Here is an 18,887-nt window from a genome sequence, read left to right as displayed (position 1 = left end):
CACATGGAAAGATATTACCTAATGGCTTATATCGACCACAACATTGTTAAAGAAGGAAACGTCGCCAGCCTCAGCTTTCTTGGCGTGTCCAGTTAGTGACCACATTGGGATGTGAAAGCTAAAGCAGGGGCCTGGAAAAGAAACAGTTGGTGAGGAAAAGGTCAGTGTGTCATAGGAAAAAGCTTTTATCCGTGAGCAGGACGTGGCACCCAGAACCCTGGGAAAATCAGGATGGATATTTGCAGCCAAACAACAGGGAGGCCACACATTTGCTAGTGATCAGTGGGAGCTTCCTTTTCGTTTTGCCAATCAGATTTCTCCAGGCAATTACTCTTCCTTCTACCGCTGAAATAAGTAAAGACACAAACCCCCCAAAAAAGGAAATAGAAAGTAGACCTTCTCTTCCATTCTTCTTAAGTCAATGTTGCCTTTATTTAAAAGTTTTAAGTGTTATAGAAGTCGCTTCATTATTCACCATGTCATCCTGAGGGTACCTATGGCAGTAAGTATGTAAATGAAATGCTCTATTCCCACTTTCCATATTCATAAAAACCATTTCCCAGATGCCATCTAGAACCCAGGGTACTGAGTTTGAGTTATGTAGTTACACAATAAATGGATCATCTTTCTTGTCTTTAGTTCTTCCTTGATTGCAAAGCCTATCCTTATATGTCATATCCTAAGTGAGATCTAAAAATACAATGAGGAGCTCAGGGAAAGTGGCAGTAAGATTTTAAATTATCCCTTTAAATTTCTGTTAATAGATTTTGTCAATCTGCTGACCTGAGAACTTAGGCTGAAAATGATTTTCTATAAGAATGAATAGTGACTTATGACTGAGGAGAGACAGAAGAGGGGTTACCAGTCTCCTTTGTTTTAAGAAGAAAATGACTGGGGAACAGAATGAAAGAAAGACTAAACATATTACCTTAGAACAGTGGTTCTCAACCTTTCTAATGCTGCGACCCTTTGATACAGTTCCTGATGTTGTGGTGGCCCCCAACCATAAAATTATTTTCGTTGCTACTTCATAACTGTAATTTTGCTACTGTTATGAATAGTAATGTAAATATCTGATATGCAGGATGTATTTTCATTGTTACAAATTGAACACAAAGCATAGTGATTAATCACAAAACAATATGTAATTATATATGTGTTTTCCGATGGTCTTAGGTGACCCCTATGAAAAGGTCATTCGACCCCCAAAGGGGTCGCGACCCACAGGTTGAGAACCGCTGCCATAAAATGATGCTCATGCTAAAGTAGCTTTGGGATCCTGAAGGAAGTGGGCAGGAGGCAGCTGTAGAGAAGGGACTCTCTCAAAAGGCAAGGAGAGCCAGAGGATTTGGGCATCAGGTTAAACTTCAGGGTTACTAATATCAGCATAGCATTTTTAAAAATAGAGAATTCGAGAAGAACCATGTGTTTCTGAGGAATTCTATTTATTTGAATCATAGCTTTAAAAAAGTGTTGTCTTCAAATTGATATTTTATTAAAGCTACCTAAGTTTGGAATGAGGAGTTATATTTTTGTGCAAAGCTATTAAGTGAAACATTGGACTGTGAAGCTGTCACATTTCATGGAGAGAGGCTGCCTTAATCTAAAGAAAAGTCTGGTAGCAAAGACATAGTAGTCAACATACCAAACAATTGTAGACACCAACATGAGAAACCCTTAAAGCACAGACACCAAGAAAGGGTTTGGTGACCACCCATCAGCTGTATTCAAAGTGAGCCAGCCAACATGAAGATGCATGTTCCAACGTGATTCTGTTTTGTTTTGTTTTGTATATATATATATATATGTAATTGCTTTCAGAGAGGAAGGGAGAGGGAGAGATAGAAACATCAATGATGAGAGAGAATCATTGATCGGTTGCCTTCTGCACGCCCCCTACTGGGGATCAAGCTTGCAACCCAGGCATGTATCCTTGACCGGAATCAAACTTGGGACCCTTCAGTCCGCAGGCCCACACTCTATCCACTGATCCATACCGGCTAGGGCGTCATTCTGTTTTTAATCAAAATATATTACGCCATAAATTAGCTGTCCATTATCTTACTCTTTTTAATATGCTCTGCGTTATGCCTGCTTCATCCAGAGGTGGTTAATAAAGTTTGCTTCATCTGAATCACCTGCAGAAACCAATGCTATCAGGTATCTCCTTGAAAGCAGGCTCTCCCGAAAACTGTCTCACCCATCGGGCTCAGGTATGTGCTCAAATTGCAAAGACCCATTTGTCTAACTAAATGTGCATTTTCACAGGTGACATTGTGACTATTCACAGGAAACAAGAAGAAGGATGGTGGTTTGGATCTTTAAATGGGAAAAAAGGCCACTTTCCCGCTGCTTACGTGCAGGAGCTCCCTTCAGATGCTGGGTACACAGGCATGAAACAAGATTCTCAGCACACTGCCTCACACACACTGTAAACTATACACTGTAATGCAAATAAAGATAAATGCTGTGATCTTCCCAAGTGTATCATTCTAACTGGGTGATGGAGTCCTACCTGCAGGTCACAGTGCTTTGTACTCTTGGTTATTTTTTGAAACAAAGTCAGAAGGTGGGAGGGTGAAGGGAGGCAGGGAAGAGGCCCATGGCTCCTAGTTTTCGAAATCTTAGAGACGCTGGAGATGACCCAATGCAACCCCTGGTGTCACGGACAGACAGACTCCAAGGCGGGTTGAGCTGCTTACATGAAGTCACATCGTTTTCTGAGAGCACAACAGGTCCTAGGACTCAGATGTCTGTTTCGTCTGGATTTGAGTGGCAACAGGCCACAGTAGGCCTACAAGGGGTCAAACAGGGCCTGGGAGATGAGAAAAACAGAATAAGCCCAAGAAGAAGAGCTCAGCAAAAGATGGGCAGACAAGACACAAGAGAAATAGACCCAAGTTAGGAGACTAGAATAAGGGGTCAGAAACTGAGGTCAAGAGTCTGAGGGATCACAAGTGGGGGCGGTAGATACGAGGTCTCCTTGGTGGAGTTCCATCCTGAGCCAAGGGCGTTCCGAGGTAGCAGCTTCTTATATACCTTCTTCCCACAACCAGAGCTGCTCTGAGAGTGAGATCAAGCGTGAGCCAGAGGTGGATGGGATCTGAGGACAAGAGCAAGGCGGATGGGAAAGGGTTAGGAAGGAGACTGCCTGACACCTTGTGCCTCCTTGTCTGTTTGGAAACTTCATATACCAGTTTAGAAAGCAGGAATTCTATACTTCCCAGCGGGGTCATTATGAAAGGAATACCCTATGCAACTTCCTAATGAAAGGTACTTTAAATGCTAATGAGTCTCCAGTTTGGATGGAAAGTTTGAGAAATCAACATTCACTATCAAATGGAATATTTGGAGAAAAGAAGATTTATGTTGCTTTCTTAAATACTATATAATGGGAAAAGGTTGGGAATAAGAGAGGTAGACCCCAACTTTTCTCGAGGGTAACAATTTAGAATGGAGAGAAGTGGTACAGTAGCATCTTTCAGAAAATGGCCTAAGTCAGCCTGGAGATCACACACTCCATTCAATGGAAAGTCATGGTGTTGATAGAAACATCTGGGTATGTCTCCATTTGTGCAAAATACAGTCTGCCTTGAAGGAGTAAGTAAAATCCATTCCATGTCTCCCCTGCCCGCTACCTTTTTTTTAAAATTCAGATTTTATATTTTCAAGAAGGAATTTTTCAAAGCAAGGTACGTATATTTTTATACTGTGCATATTACACTCCTATAGGATATAACTAATACATAGAGATATTTATAGATACAGATATCAGACCTGAAGGAGCTCAAGTAAAATTTGTCATGTGAGGCAGAACTTAAAGCCTAGAAGAACGGATCAGAAGTTTTAATGTCATCCTTAATGGTGTATTAATGATAGCTTTCTGCATGTAGAAAGTGGGCTGAATAATAGGCCACTAGACCATGAACGGAGATTTTTAACTTATATTTCCTTTTCATCTTACTTCTTTCCATTAGCCTTGATGGATAAAAAATTATGTAGCAATTGACTGCAGCTTACACCAAATCGTTTGTATAGAGAAAGTGATGATAATGGTGGTTGGACCCTGAAACTCTTTGAAAGTACTTTTCAAAGAAAGAGATTCCTCTTCATAAATCCGTTTTACTTTATAGAAACATAAATGGTTTTCCTGTTTTGAAATGTTACCACATATTCTTTTTGCAGCTGTGATATGTAGTTATTAAACTTCAAAGAAATGCTATAGTCTTAAACTAGATGAAATACAAATATAGTTGGGCATAACAATTTTTATCTTTAAGATCTTTTTGGAAGGCAAGAATTTTCTGATTGGACAGATGGGGATGGGACCCTTCGATTCTGGTAAAAATTAAGTATATATTGTGAAGATTAATTATGTGTCCAAGGTTTCTATGTAGAATAAATTTTTTTTAATATTTTTAAACTCTTAATTAGGCTTTCATAATTATACTCCTCTAAGCAGTTTCATATGTCAGGAAGTTTTTAGCGACATTGACAACTGGAAATATAGGGAGTTGAGAGGTCTGAGCCAGATTTTCACCGAAAGCATTATTCTAATTTATCTCCTTTCTAGTAAAGGCTAACATATCCATCACACTATCAACCAGAAGATTATTAATTTCACTTTTTTCATTTTCAATTATCCATACTAATACTTATAATGAATATTATAATCCATTCTAATTCATCAGAAAGTAATATAATATGCAATTTGGGCTAAAGTAAATTTTATTGTATTATAAGGCTTTAACTGATAATTATTTGAGCATAGTCTAGCTTTCTTCCCCCCTCCAAGAGAAAAGCCCTCCTTTCCCAAAATGGCTTTGTGGGGGTAATCAGCCTGATTTGGAGCAAGAGAAGCACATTAGAATCAAAATAATATGCTCTATAGTCACTTACATAGCAAGAACAGAATGTATAATCTTGGGAAAGTGACCTGGGGACATATGGCATGAGAAGGTTGAACCAAGGTGTAGGGGCAAGCAGAGAAGAGCAGGAACCTTTTGTAGAGAATGCAGCTACAGGGATAGAACTATTTGGATGGAGTGTCAGAGTTTCCTGTATGTTGTGATCCTGAAAGGGGTTGGGGTGTCAGGGTCTGGGTCCCCCCACCTTCCTCTCGCTGAGCAGCAACAAGGAACAGGAGTGAGAAATCAGCGAGCTAGAGAACCCAGGTCATGCTTATTCAGATGGGAGCTCAGCTCAGGAAAGCTAAGTGATATAGGTGCCTGCAGCCAGGGAAATCTGCCAAACCAAGTGGATACGAACCTGATCAGGAGTCCCGGGAATGTTGAGAAAAGGAGCTTTGAGCTGAGGTGGGAGTAAATAGACTCACAGAATTAGAGAGAAAAACTCTTTCTCAAAGGAACTATGTGATAGGAGAAGCCAACTGAGGAGCAAATTGAACTGTCAAGAAAGACCTTGGTCCAAAGGCTCAGGTCTTATGATAGAGATCTGGGGACAACAAAGGAGTCCCACCAGGGAGTGCATAGCAGGGATGGGGGCCAGGTGGCCAGTTATATGAGGTGGCAAATGTGTTACTGATCTGTTTCAACTGGCTTGTAAATTGAGTTTTCTGGACACTGGGGGTAAGTGCTTACTCCAGTGGTTGTCAAGTAGAGCCAAATTATATATATAATTGATTTTGAGGTAGAGAGAAAAAGAGAACAGGGAGGAACAGAGAAACATCAATGTGAGAACACAACATCAATAAGCTGCCTCCTGCACACCCCGCACTGGGGATTGAAACCTAGGCATGTGCTCTGACCAGGAATTGAACCGGCAACCCCTTGGTGCACAGGACAATGTGCACCAAACAACTGAGTCACACTGGTCAGGGCTGAGCCCAATTTTCACCTGGACCAGCAGTGCCCGTATAAGCCTGTACTATGTTGGAAATGCAAAGTATTAGCCCCCACTTCACACTCAGTCAGAGACCCCAGGTGATTCTGATGCAAGTTTGCTCTTTGAGAACCACTGGCTTACTTGCACGAATCTTGAGAATATTGACTAAACTATAGCAGACATACCTGGAAGGAGCACTGTTGGAGAAAGTAGAGAAAAACCATACTCAAGAAGCTGGCTGTAAAAGAGGAACATGCCCTCCTTCTGATCCAATACGTTTTTTAAGATGAGTGGTGCTGGGGACCTCACTGGAGAAGTCTTTCCCCATTGTAGAGAGCGCAATAGCTAAGGGTAACTTTTCCTTTTAGGTTCTTCATTGCCCTGGGAAGAAGGAATATTTTGGCCTATATTACATTCTCTCTCTCTCAAAACAAAAAAAAAGAAAAAAATCTTCCTCCTCTTCCTCAGCCACTTACTAGGTAATCATGTTGGCAAAGGAAAGTATGGGATGGGCCTATCTTGATAATAGGGAATGAGAAACAAGCAGTTCCCCACTGGCCCTCTCAGTCCATTCTTTTGCACTCCTACCCTGACCTTTTCCTCCCATCTTCCCGATCTCTCCCTTCTTCTCAGCCCCTCTTCACTCTCTGACCATTGTGTTCATACATGGCAAACTAGTCCTGCTCAGTAAGGCTCCACATTACCCATCTGGGTCTTTCACCTCTGACCCAGCTTCCCAGCTGGTCAGGTGAAGAAACATGCTATCTGCAATTTAGGAGAAAGGAAGAAGAAAGCATCTGTGTTTACCCAGAATTTAAACTGTTCTCCATTTCTGACTTACCAGTAACACAACCAATACTCCCCGAGTCTAATCTTTTAAGGAGGGAAAGCAACCACAATACCTTCAGAGGTATATATGTCATACATATTTTAATAATACAAAAAATATATACTTATTACATATGTGTATGATATATAATATATATTAATAAAACTATCTAAAAATATGTATGTAAATATATTATTGATCCTTGAACAACTGCAGTGATAAGGGCTCCAATCCCCATGCAGTTGAAAATCCATGGATAATTTAAGTCAACCTTCAGTATGTGCAGATTCCTAACTACAGATTGAAAATACTGTTTAGCCATGCTTCGTTGAATCTGCAGATGTGAAACCCAGGGGTATGGATGGATGACTATATATTTATTGAAAAAAAAAACCCACATATAAGTTGACATGAGCAATTCAAACCCATGTTGTTTAAGAGTCAACTGTATATGTATATATTCTTTCATTTTAAAAAGAACACATTTGACTTTATAAATTTTGTTTCCTAAGATTTTAATTAAATACTTTAAAGAAACACAGAACACAGAAATGTTAAAAACAAAATCCAAAAGGATTACAGGCAAACTATTGATAATGAGAATTCTTTTTAAGAGATACAAAATAGGGGAGAAAAAGAAACAGCTTTTATTTTATGTATTATTTATACATTAACTATAAACCATAGTACTGAAAGCTTTCCGAACATTGGCAAGAAAGGCTGAAAAATTTTTGGTCTTCCTTAGGTTCTCTTGAAATTCTGCTAGGCATTCAAGATGAGGAGCACTATCTGACACTAGAAGAAGAAGAAAAAGACAATTTGAATGAGATTTTTTTATGGAGGAGAAGTTTTCCAATTTAGATGCTTTCATCTGATTCATAATTTTAATTTTCATAATTTTAAAATTCATAATTTTATTCCCATTTTATTGAACTGATTTGAGCATAGGATGATAGATACACCTAATTTTCATATCTTAACTATCTTTTGAACCTTTCCTCTGCTTAATCACTAAATATTCAAATCTCTGTACTACAATCTTGATTTAAATTTAAACAGATGGTAGGCAAGGGATTGAAGAGCTTAGTGATAATGAACAGAATGCCATTTCTCATCATCTTTCCTATACATTTTAATTAAACTATTTTTAAAAGGTTGTGTGTGTGTATGTGTTTAAATTATTGTCAGTTTTCTCTACAGAAATTTGGCCTGACTTCTAGTATCTTACCACTGAATCAAAAAAGTTCCAACCCTTAATTACTTACAATTATAGGGAGGAGGGGTATGAAGTCTCACAAATGAGGGAGGTCATTAGAAAATGTCACTATTCCAAAAGTGGCATTTATAGGGCTTACTAAACAAATGATATTCAAATCACAAATAACAGTACGGATCTCATATGCCGTTGAACCAGATGGTACATATGGGAGCAAGCAAGTCTCCAGAGAGGTCAAAGAAAAGGGACGATCCAGCATTCTCTACCATCAACCTTGTACTTTGTTCAAGGGGAAGAAATTCGATCACATCAATCCTGCTCTTTGGTAGAAATTGTTTAGGAAACAAGGCCCAAGCAGAGAAAGAATAGAGAAAAACCAGCTGGTTCAAAATTAAACTGCAGAATCTATTTTAACACACTATCAAATACTATGCCACTATGAAGCAATAGAGCAGCGGTTCTCAACCTGTGGGTTGCGACCCCTTGGGCGGTCGACCGACCCTTTCACAGGGGTCGCCTAAGACCATCCTACATATCAGATATTTACATTATGATTCGTAACAGTACCAACATTACAGTTACGAAGTAGCAACGAAAATAATTTTATGGTTGGGTCACAACACGAGGAACTGTTTTTAAAGGGCCAGAGGGTTGAGAACCACTGCAATAGAGGAATCCAATTTGGAGAAAATTTAAAAGCTAGGTAAGAGGTTTCCTGGGATTGCTTCTTAAAATTCAGCACTCATTGGATTAGGAGATATTTACCTAGAGAGAAAAAAGCCAAATATTTGTACATGAATTCGAGTCCTAAAATGGAAATATCATTAGAACAGGAACTGGGTTCAAGGGCACATTGGAGAGCCAACTAAAGAGTTCACCTGAGTGTGTGTCTCCTATCAATGCTTTAGTGTGAACACAGGCACCAAAAGCTGAGAACCACTTCCTGAGTTCCAATAAATGAATCACTTTCAAAGGGGAATTAGAAGAATAAAAAAGAGATAAATATACTTCCATTCTCTTCTTGTTCACACTGTTACCAATCATATATATTCCCCATAAATCAAAAGCCACCTGGCCTGCTAGAGAATCAGTAACTCAGCTAAATTACCAATGTGTAGAATTTTTCAGGATGGAATAATTTTGTAAAATTGATTTCGGGGGGGACAAAAATTACCAGAGTCTAATGATTTTACATTTGGTTTTAAAATCACCTATTTGGATAAATTATAATAGTATTCACATTTAAGGAGTCATATCCTTTATAGCTTTGCTTTGAATTCTCTAAAAGGATAACTCATATTTCATAATATAGTGATCTTTTATCTTTTAGACTTTTCTGCCACTGTGGCACTGTGCTATCAAAAGTCTATTATAGTCACAGCTTTTATAAGACGAAATTCGTGCACTGGGTGTGTGTGTGGGGGAGGGGAAGTGTCCCTCAGCCCAGCCTGCCCCCTCTCACATACTGGGAGCCCTCAGGCGTTGACCCCCATCACCCTCCAATCGCAGGATCGGCCCCTTGCCCAGGCCTGACGCCTCTGCCAGAGGCGTCAGGCTTGGACAGGGGACCCCCATCTCCCCCCGATCACTGGCTCTGGCCCCCGCCCAGGCCTGAGGCCTCTGGCCCAGGAATCATGCCTGGGCAGGGGACCCCCATCTCCCTCTGATCGCTTGCTCCACCCCCCGCCTGATGCCTCTGACCCAGGCTTCAGGCCTGGGCAAGGGGACCATCATATCCCCCCAATCCCCGGCTCCGCCCCCCACCCAGGCCTGATGCCTCGGCCAGAGGAGTTGACCCTCATCACCCACCAATCACCAATCACCGGATCGGCCCCTTGACCAGGCCTGAGGCCTCCGGCAGAGGTGTCAGGCCTGGGCAGGGGACCCCCAGCTCCCTGCGGTTGCAGGCTCCGCCTCTGCCCAGGCCTAACGCCTCTGGCTGAGGCGTCCGGCTCGGGCAGCGGGGACCCGCAGCTGCAGCGGCCCCGCGATCGTGGGCTTCGCTTTAGGCCCAGGCAAAGGACCCCTAGCTCCCGGGACTGCCAGCTTCGACCGTGCCCAGCTCCCATCGCTGGCTCCACCCCTACTTCCTGCTATCACTGGCCAGGGCGGCAAAGGTGCCTGATTCTCCGATCATGGCTGGGGGGCAGGGCAAAGGCGGCCCCAGCTCTTAGCTCCCCCCTGGGTTTCCGATCACTGTCAGTGGCAGGGGGCTTCTTCCTGCTTTCCCTTTTGCCTCCCTGCATTGTGCCTACATATGCAAATTAACCGCCATCTTGTTGGCAGTTAACTGCCAATCTTAGTTGGCAGTTAATTTGCATATAGCCCTGATTAGCCAATGAAAAGGGTAGCGTCGTACACCAATTACCATTTTTCTCTTTTATTAGTGTAGATATCCCAAAAAGCAAGACTGAAAAAGAAAACAATAGTTGTGGGAATATTATTTCATCCTATTACTTTATATTCTGATTCAAGTAACATTTTGGGGTGGCAAACTTAAATACCAGTTATAGAGAAGAGGGCATACCTTCATAGTCCCTTGCTTCGTTTAGGTGCAGGCAAAACATATATGGGCTATCAGGATGCTTAGGGTCAATATTAGTGAATATAAACTGCAATTTATCACCTGAAAGAGATTAAGTTATTTAATGTGAGAATATTTTAGTGCCAAAGCTTTTGATGAAGATGTGCTTTCTTATCTTAGTCTCTGATCAGTCACTAAACACTAAGTATATATAGGGTGAGGCAAAAATAGGTTTGTAGTTGTGAGTATACAAAATAGAGTTTATTCTTGTATTATTATGTATTAATTATTGTATTATTTTCCAAAAGCTACTTTTGTCCCACCCTTTATATTCACTTAACCAATATCTCCAAATGTATGCTGCAAATTAGTTTTTAAAAGTATTGTAGTTTACATATGACCAAAATCACAAATAACAAAAGAAAAAAAGACATTGTGCTTCATCAAAATTATGACTATATGCCGAGTCCAGTAAATCTTTCTGGCAAATCACCAAACATGATGGTAATCTTGGGGTCTCCCAGCACAATAAGCAGTGCTGTAAATTGGCATATATACATGTAAAGGCCACTGGAATATTTACATGCTTTAACCAGTAACTCCTCTCTGGGAATTCCACAGAAGTTATACAAAAGAAATGGAGTAGTCTACATTCCCCGTAGTACTTCTAAAACTAAAAAAAAGGCAGAACCCAAAAGTTAGAGGCAATACACATGCTAATGATATGTTAATGGAATGAATTATTATGCCATTTTAAAATTTACCAATATAACAACTGGAGAAATGCTAATCATATAATACCAGTATGAGCAAAGAACAAAAATTATTTGCATGGTTGTCAAACCATGCCCGAAATACATTTATTAAAATATTGGATAATAAATAACCAAGGCATTAGTACTTAGGTTATGGTGATAAAAATTTTGTAGTTTTTCCCCTACTTTGTAAAAAGTTAATAATATAGTCATTATTTTACTTGAAAACATGAAATATTTTTGCTTTGAAAAAAAATGTTTTTAATTCTCTACTTAAAAAATGACACACCTAATTTCCTGTTTTATTGACATTAATATACTTACCATAAATTTTTCGAATTTCTAGCCCAAGTCGATCTTTAAATATGTCTACAGACTTCTGTAACCTTTGCAACCTCTCTTCACTCGTTTTCTTAGCAGTGGAAATAGCTGATTAAGAAAACAGACACACTATCAAATATTTTAAATAATACTCAGTGCGCATTTAATTAATTAAAGAAGCTTGGAAACAACTATAAAAATGATGCCAGACAAATGAATCTGCTTAAATTTATTCAGTTTCTATCTCTACCAATTAGCAAAAGGGGCTTCTGTTCATTCAAGATGAAAGGAAAAACTGTGAGAAAATACACAAGTGAGAGGAATGTTTTATTCTATTTTATCACTTAGTAGATTGAATAAACAGGCCAAGGTTTGCATGGCTGGCAGAGAAACAGACTTCCTTTATACTGTTTTGTTTTTTCTGGTAAGCCAAGAAATTGCTTCATTGGAAAAACATTTCTATTCTTTTAAACATAATTATTTCTCACAAGAAGTCAGCTTTATTTCATGCTAGTTTAGAATTATTCTTAAAGTTAGCACATTATGTCCTAAGTAATAAATAGCAGATAAGAAAAATAATGTAGGCTAGCAAACAAATTCTGTAAGAAAAAGCATTAACAAAACAAACTTCGCTATTTTCAAGAGATTTGAGATTTGATTACTTTGTGGGCAAACAAGACTCCAAAGGAAACACTCATTTGAATATAAAAGTTTTTTAAACAAAGTAATTTTCCAGCATAAAGAGGTTGCTTAATAGTTTCTGTCAGAGAATGCATGATCCATAAATTTGTTACCTAAATTATACTATGGCTTCTCCCAAGCAAATCTTGTTTTGTGAAACTATCTCCTACTACACTTAATTAAACTCACTGATTAACTTCACTCTTACTCTGGCTATATAAGAAATCCAAAGGACCTTTAAGTAAAACAGAAAATAAAACCCACTCAGCTACTTTCAGAGACCCCTTACATCAGTGGTTCTCAACCTTCCTAATGCCGCGACCCTTTAATACAGTTCCTCATGTTGTAGTGACCCCCAATTTCATTGTTACAAATTGAACATAATTAAAGCATAGTGATTAACCACAAAAATAATATGTAATTATATATGTGTTTTCCGATGGTCTTAGGCGACCCCTGTGAAAGGGTCGTTCGACCCCAAAAGAGGTCGCGACCCACAGGTTGAGAACCGCTGCCTTACAGAGATTGAGTCCTTGCTATGCCTCAGGCATAATATCTATTTTGGGCAATAAACTGCAGAGAAGGCAAAATAGAGTTGTGAACCATCACCACTTTGAAATTTAGATTGATGTTTAAACATGTTTACAACTGAAAACTTACTTTCCTTCTTCCTAGCATATTCTTCCTTAAGATCCTGGATATTTGTAGTCAGTACTTCCAAATCCTGCTTTTTGCCATTTACTTCACCAATCAACTTTAACAAGTTATCTTTTTTTTCTTGAATAAGCTTATTCTGCCTGCAGATCTCTGCAAAAAGCACACAGTATTAGCTGGAATATACATGCTTTGTTTTCCAATACGTACCTAAGATAGACCAAAGTATTGACTTCCATAAGATTAATACAGTATGTTTTAATTAATATTTCCTAATGATAAAAAAAATCTTTAAAAGAACAAAAAGAAAAGAATCCTAATCTATTCTTTCCTATTTGTCTTTGAAAATAGAAATAAAAAGATAAAAATGCTTTTTAAAAAAATACCAAATAAAACCAAGAATTGAAAAATCAGATGATCATGACCCTTGCAGCTCTCCCCCTTCAAATAAATACAGAAATAAAACTCACCACCAAAGACCATCAAAAAAGGGGACAAAATAATACCTTTTATATAACATTCAAAACCACAACACGAAACAAAATATTGATAGGTTAATTCTGGAAGGTGGGAAAAGAGGAAGGTATAACATGGGATGTTCTATTTATTAAGCTGGATATGAATACAAATGTTTATTATTTTGATATACATACATACACACACATTCATACAGCATACATTGTTTTACTTGTATCGGGGATTTCATAAAGATGTTTAATATAAAAAATAACTCTGAGATCTACAGATTGTCACATACGATTTTGATATTCTAGGTACATCTGAACCATTCGCTCTTCTTCCTTCAATTTCACAGACAGCTTTTCTGAAAGAGAAATTGGAATTGATGTTTCAATCTAGCTGAAATAACACTAAAAAGCAAAGAACAACATAATGTCACAAACTAACATTAGGTACCTGTGAATGCTTTACTGATGTCCTTGTAGGTATCTCTTAGTCCCACCATCTGACAGGAGGTGTCGTTGACACTGCTTTTGAATTTATTCCAAAACTCATTTATGTTTTTATCCAACAGTGCCAGCTCATCCTCTACCATTTTGTTAGACAACGCTACAAAACAAGTAGAACACACACTGTATTTTTTAAGTTCCTTGAATCACATCAGGCACATATTCCAGTCAATGATATTTTGGCAGTTTGACCTTTGCTAGAAAAGGTTAGCAACTTAACGTTTAACTCTAGATATCCCAGAGCAGCTCAGTCGCCTGGGGTTAACAAGGGCTCAAGTGCAGCAGGATGCAGGGCACCTGTACCTCCTAGAAAGTCGCCGGCATGTAGCTGCACGGGACACTCACACGCTCCATGACCCTGGGAAAATGACGCCCACTACATTTCCTCACAAGTAAATCGGTGACACTTAAGGAACCTCCCAACTCGGACACTTTCACTTCCAGCCTGAATCGCCAAGTCCCGGGGCCGGCGCCTCTGGCAGGATAAGACCCCACGCACCTACCTCCCCCCCCACCCTCCCCGCCCCCGCTTGCTCCCACCCAGGTCAGGTCAGGCGGCAGCAAACGGAAGACTGGAGGCGGGGTTGGTGGTGGTGGTGGGGTGGGGGGTGGGGGGGGGTCAATGGGTGTAGTCCAGGCCCTGAGCAAGCCACCTACACTCTCCGGCCTCGGCGTCCTCCACTGGGAAAGCCTGTCCTGCCAGACCCCGGTGCCACCAGTTCTCTGGAACGCTAACACCGCCCCAAAGACCTAAAACCTCCCCAGGGACCCACAGGCGTCTCGCTCAGCATCGCCGCTGCCCGCCCGCGGGGCCCAGATTCACAAACAACAGGACGTGCGTTCAGACACTGGCCCCGCACCCCCTCCCCCAACACACATCCGCCCCAAATGCACCTCTCTCACCTTCTCCGGGAGGCCTGGGCCCCGCCGCCCTCCCGGCACAGGACGTGGACCGACCCCAGCTAACCGCCAGGCTGCAGACCCACCTCCCTCTGCCGCGCCAACTTCCCAATTTCAAACCTACCGCGCCCTCCGCCTCCCGACTTCCAGCGCCTGCTCGCCTTCTGATTGGCTGGTAGCATAGGTTTTTCAATGAAGGGATTGGTTAATGTAGCCACTCCCCTCCGAGTCTCGCGGAAAAGATGGGGAAAGGGCATTCTGGGATTTGTAGTTCTTTTTTGAGCCGTCGCCTCATTCTCAGCTTGGCTTAGGAAAGCGTTAATAGTTCCTGGGGGACTCTCCCTAGGACCGGCCGTTCATCATTTTCAAATAAAGGTTTCTGCAACAAATATAAATATTGAACTTTAATTGTATTCTGTTACCAAGTGTATACCCACTTCTTTGGCACTATCCATAGCTTAAATAAAGTTAATTAAAAATAATTAAACGAATAAAAATACTATTTTAATTGGTCTCATCTTTAAATAACTCTTCCCTGGGAAGTGGCTGGAATATTACTGTTAATTGGCTTCTAATATTAACACTTCCAGAATCTTCTGATTCTCTGTATTTGACTATGTGAATTAAATCTGAAACTTTAAAAGGCAGTACCCAGAACAGGTAGTTTCTGCCACAATAGACAATGACACAAATCTTTTTCTTGGTACCCGCCCTCTATGATTCCACCCTCTATTATTTCCTCATCTGTAAAGTGAAGGTAGTAATAATAACAACAACAATAATAATAATATCTTCTGCACATACCCAATATGAAGCTAAAAGAGATAATAAATGCAAATGCCTTAGAATAGGTCCCTATAACATAAGTACTCAAAATGGTTTCTTGTTTCTATGATTTATCCCCTATTACTTCCTATGCAATAGGTTGTCATATTAAAACATATATAAATAAGACTTTAAATAGAACAAAGTCTAAGTTAGGAAAGAAATAGAAAATTTGTTGCAACCATACAGAGTTTGGGGACTGGCTATAGTATTAAAATTTTTTTTTTAAAGTCATTGAAAAGAAGGAAGTCATTGCCCAGTCACTGTGGCTCAGTGGTTGAGTATTGACCTATGAATCAGTAAGTTGAAGTTCGATTCCCAGTCAAGGCAGCTGCCTGGCTTGTGAGCTAGATCCCCACACACTGAGTGGCCAGATTATTATGACCACCTGACGTTTGTAGGCAAATTAGCCGTACACTGCATCGTATGGGATATGGAAGCCAAAGGCCTATTCGAATACCTTTGCTGTCTGCAGTTACCAAGATAAAACGTCTCCAATTTGCACAGGACACAAGGTTTGGACAGTTGAGCATTGGAAAAAAGTCACGTGGTCCGATGAATCACATTTCCAGTTGCATCATGCAGATGGCAGAGTGAGGATTTGGCGGAAACAGCATGAAAGCATGCACCCTACATGCATAAGTACAACCCTTCAAGCTGCTGGGGGCAGTGTTATGGTTTGGGGCATGTTTTCCTCGCAAGATTTGGGCCCTTTAATTTGTGTGGAACAACGTCTGAATAGCACAACATACCTAAGTATCGTTGCTGATCAACTTCATCCTATCATGTTGATGGCGTATCCTAATGGAGATAATGTGCCATGCATTATCTTCCAACAAGACAACACGCCATGCCCCGGTCCTCGTATTGTGCAGGAGTGGTTTCAAGAACATGAGGGAGACTTTACCTTGCTTAGGTGGCCCCCACAATCACCAGATCTCAATCCAATTGAGCATTTGCGGGACGAAGTTAAAAGCCATCAGGCAGCTGGTTCCACAAACCATGAAATCTCACAGAACTGGACAGTGCTATTCATCAGGCATGGTGTCAGATTCCTCGCATCACCTTTCAACATCTTGTGGAGTCAATGCCAAGAAGAATCGCCACAGTATTGAAGGCAAATGTGGCCCAACGAAGTACTGATGGGGTGGACATAATAATCTGGCCACTCAGTGTGTGTGTGTGTGTGTGTGTGTGTGTGTGTGTGTGTGTGTGTGTCTGTGTATGTGTATGTGTATAATTAAGTTATCAAGAAAAGCAAATTATACTGGGGGGATTAGACCACTGAAGATAATTCTAAAGAAACTGAGGAAATGAAGGGATCCTGAATGTAGGAACTGTGAACAGTGGATGCCTTATGCTACACTTAACTTGTTCAGATCAGGATTTCACTGAGAATCTTGTGAAAGCTCTGCCTTTCTTCCAAGAAATCTGCACATGTACTAACATTCTGCATATGGAAGTTAGGAAGTTCGATGACTTCTAAATTAGTCAGATTCAGGTTATGGACTCCTGGCCTAATGATTGGAAGAGATTTGGCTAATACAAGACCCCAAAGCACATACTTTTAAAGATTTTTACTTAAAAGTGCTTTTACTGGCACAGCAGAGTTCTAGTCATTGAACAGAACATGGAGGAATCAAATACAGACTTCTACAACAGCAGGAAGAAAAGGTATTGACCCTGAAGGAAATGGTGGCTGGCTGTGCAATTTTCTGAAGACTCTCATTATGTGGAGGGCATCTGGCTTGATTCTGAGACACAACCATGAACAATTCAATTTGGTTCTGCTCTTTTGGAATTGTCTTTGCTCTCGGGCTATAGGAGAAGGTTGAAGTTTTTGAGCAATTCAAATATTTAGATTAAGTATTTCGTGTGAGAAAGAGGGAGGCTAGGATGGAGAGAAGGAGCCGGGAGAGAGGGAAAGAGGAAGAAGAGAGAAAAGGGAGAGTGGGAGGAAGAAACAGAGATGTCAGAGAGAAAAGGAGAATTAACAGAAGAATGGTGTATAAGACTGAAATTTTATCACTTTGCCCTACTTCCATTCTGATCAGGGATCTCACCGTTGAAGATCAACTTCACTTTTACAAGCTATTTGGCAAAATAAGAATAACTAATGTTAATTATAGATACTGTTTTTTTGTGTTTATTATGGATCTTAGATTAAATAAGAGAATGGAAAAGAGATTCTAAAAGGGGGAATACAAGAACACACCAAGCAGCCATGGGAAAGAGTGGATAGCACAGAGCCCAAAAAAGTAACTGATGGAAAAAATGCCTTACGGTAGAAAGCGATAAAGTAGTATAAGGAAGGGTCAACAGGGTGCACAGGAGTATGACACCTTGTATCAAGGGAGAGATGAATTAAAATGGAGCTTTTAAAATTTGATATGCATGAGAACCACGTAGGAAGCTTACTAAAAATGCACATTTCTGGACCATTTTCCCACAGACTCTGACTCTGTGATCTGGAGTGGACCTGGGGTTCTGCATGTAGGTGGTCCATAGACCACACATTGAGAAAGCCAACCTCAAAGGGGGATAGAGGTAGATCCACCCATATTTGAATCTTGACCTTTGCAGCTTAGACATGGCTTTGCTCCATCATTTGGTGAAGTGATTTGGGAGAGACTTTGAATTCTAACAACCTTGACTTTGGAATGATCCAGCTTGTTAGACAGATTCTGTTATTAGAGGAAAAAACTCTTCTGAAAGATTATGTTAGTACCAAAAGGAACCGACCTCCTGCATCTTCCTCCTGCCATGGCCTTCATAGAGTAAACATTTCCACCCCAAGCAACTCTGGTAACAGACTGCAAACTCAGGAGGAATAAGGAAATACTTAGAAAGAGATTTCCCACAGGAACAAAATCATAAAACACATACAAGTGCTGAAGAGCTGGAAGCGAATAGTTCACAAGTATGGTGGGTCAAGTAAGCATTATTTTTAGATTTATCATTTGTCTCACTTTTTAAATTTTGCATAAATTGCTTTTTAAATTTAATACATAATTTTGTAAAATATTTACATGATTTCAAAGTCAAATCAAGAAAACAGGTATATTTAAAGAAGCCTACTTTTTCCCATGCCCTCTACTCTATTCCCTTCTTTTCTTTATAAATAACCTTAAAAAATTAGCTTATGTGTATTCTCCTATTCTCCTTAAACATAAGCGTATATATATGTATATATATATATGAGGCCCGGTGCACAAAAATTCGTGCACTCGGGTATGGGGGGTCCCTCAGCCCGGCCTGACCCTCTCACAGTCTGGGACCCCTTGGGGGATGTCAACCTGCCAGCTTAGGCCCGCTCCCTGAGGGGTCGGGCCTAAGCTGGCAGTCAGACATCCCTCTGGTAGCCTGGGGG

The 18,887-nt window shown here is 40.3% G+C and overlaps 2 protein-coding genes across 9 annotated transcripts in view; one reads left to right on the top strand and one right to left on the bottom strand.

Moving 5' to 3' along the window:
• Positions 1–2,476, top strand: part of NOSTRIN (nitric oxide synthase trafficking) — a 53,088-nt gene extending 50,612 nt beyond the window's left edge. For 3 of the 4 annotated variants that reach the window (XM_036320525.1, XM_036320524.1, XM_036320527.1), the window contains one exon: positions 2,269–2,476. In XM_036320525.1, coding sequence (XP_036176418.1) covers positions 2,269–2,435 — 167 coding nt within the window. In that variant the 3' untranslated portion in view covers positions 2,436–2,476. Of the gene's footprint in view, positions 1–441; positions 503–2,268 lie in introns of all 4 variants that reach the window. The other variant, XM_036320526.1, reaches the window with a different exon arrangement.
• A 3,571-nt stretch (positions 2,477–6,047) lies between these two features.
• Positions 6,048–14,810, bottom strand: SPC25 (SPC25 component of NDC80 kinetochore complex). 5 transcript variants are annotated; one of them, XM_036320532.1, is made up of 7 exons: positions 14,696–14,810; positions 13,740–13,892; positions 13,582–13,647; positions 12,831–12,977; positions 11,493–11,597; positions 10,417–10,515; positions 6,048–6,225 (listed from the first exon to the last, which is right to left on the bottom strand). In XM_036320532.1, exons 2-7 carry the CDS (start codon positions 13,876–13,878, stop codon positions 6,218–6,220), a joined length of 564 nt encoding a protein of 187 aa, XP_036176425.1. In that variant the 5' UTR covers positions 13,879–13,892; positions 14,696–14,810; the 3' UTR covers positions 6,048–6,217. The 5 variants fall into 5 exon arrangements, with proteins under 5 accessions (XP_036176425.1, XP_036176422.1, XP_036176426.1 ...); XM_036320529.1 differs by lacking the exon at positions 6,048–6,225 and adding an exon at positions 7,268–7,468; XM_036320533.1 differs by lacking the exon at positions 6,048–6,225 and adding an exon at positions 7,268–7,468 and having other exon boundaries at positions 14,687–14,782.
• Positions 14,811–18,887: the final 4,077 nt, after the last annotated feature.

Source organism: Myotis myotis, unplaced genomic scaffold, assembly GCF_014108235.1.
Source record: "Myotis myotis isolate mMyoMyo1 unplaced genomic scaffold, mMyoMyo1.p scaffold_m19_p_8, whole genome shotgun sequence".
NCBI classification, from domain to species: Eukaryota; Metazoa; Chordata; class Mammalia; order Chiroptera; family Vespertilionidae; genus Myotis; species Myotis myotis.
Note: the sequence above shows the minus strand (reverse complement) of the source record. Positions and strands in the feature narration are given on the sequence as shown.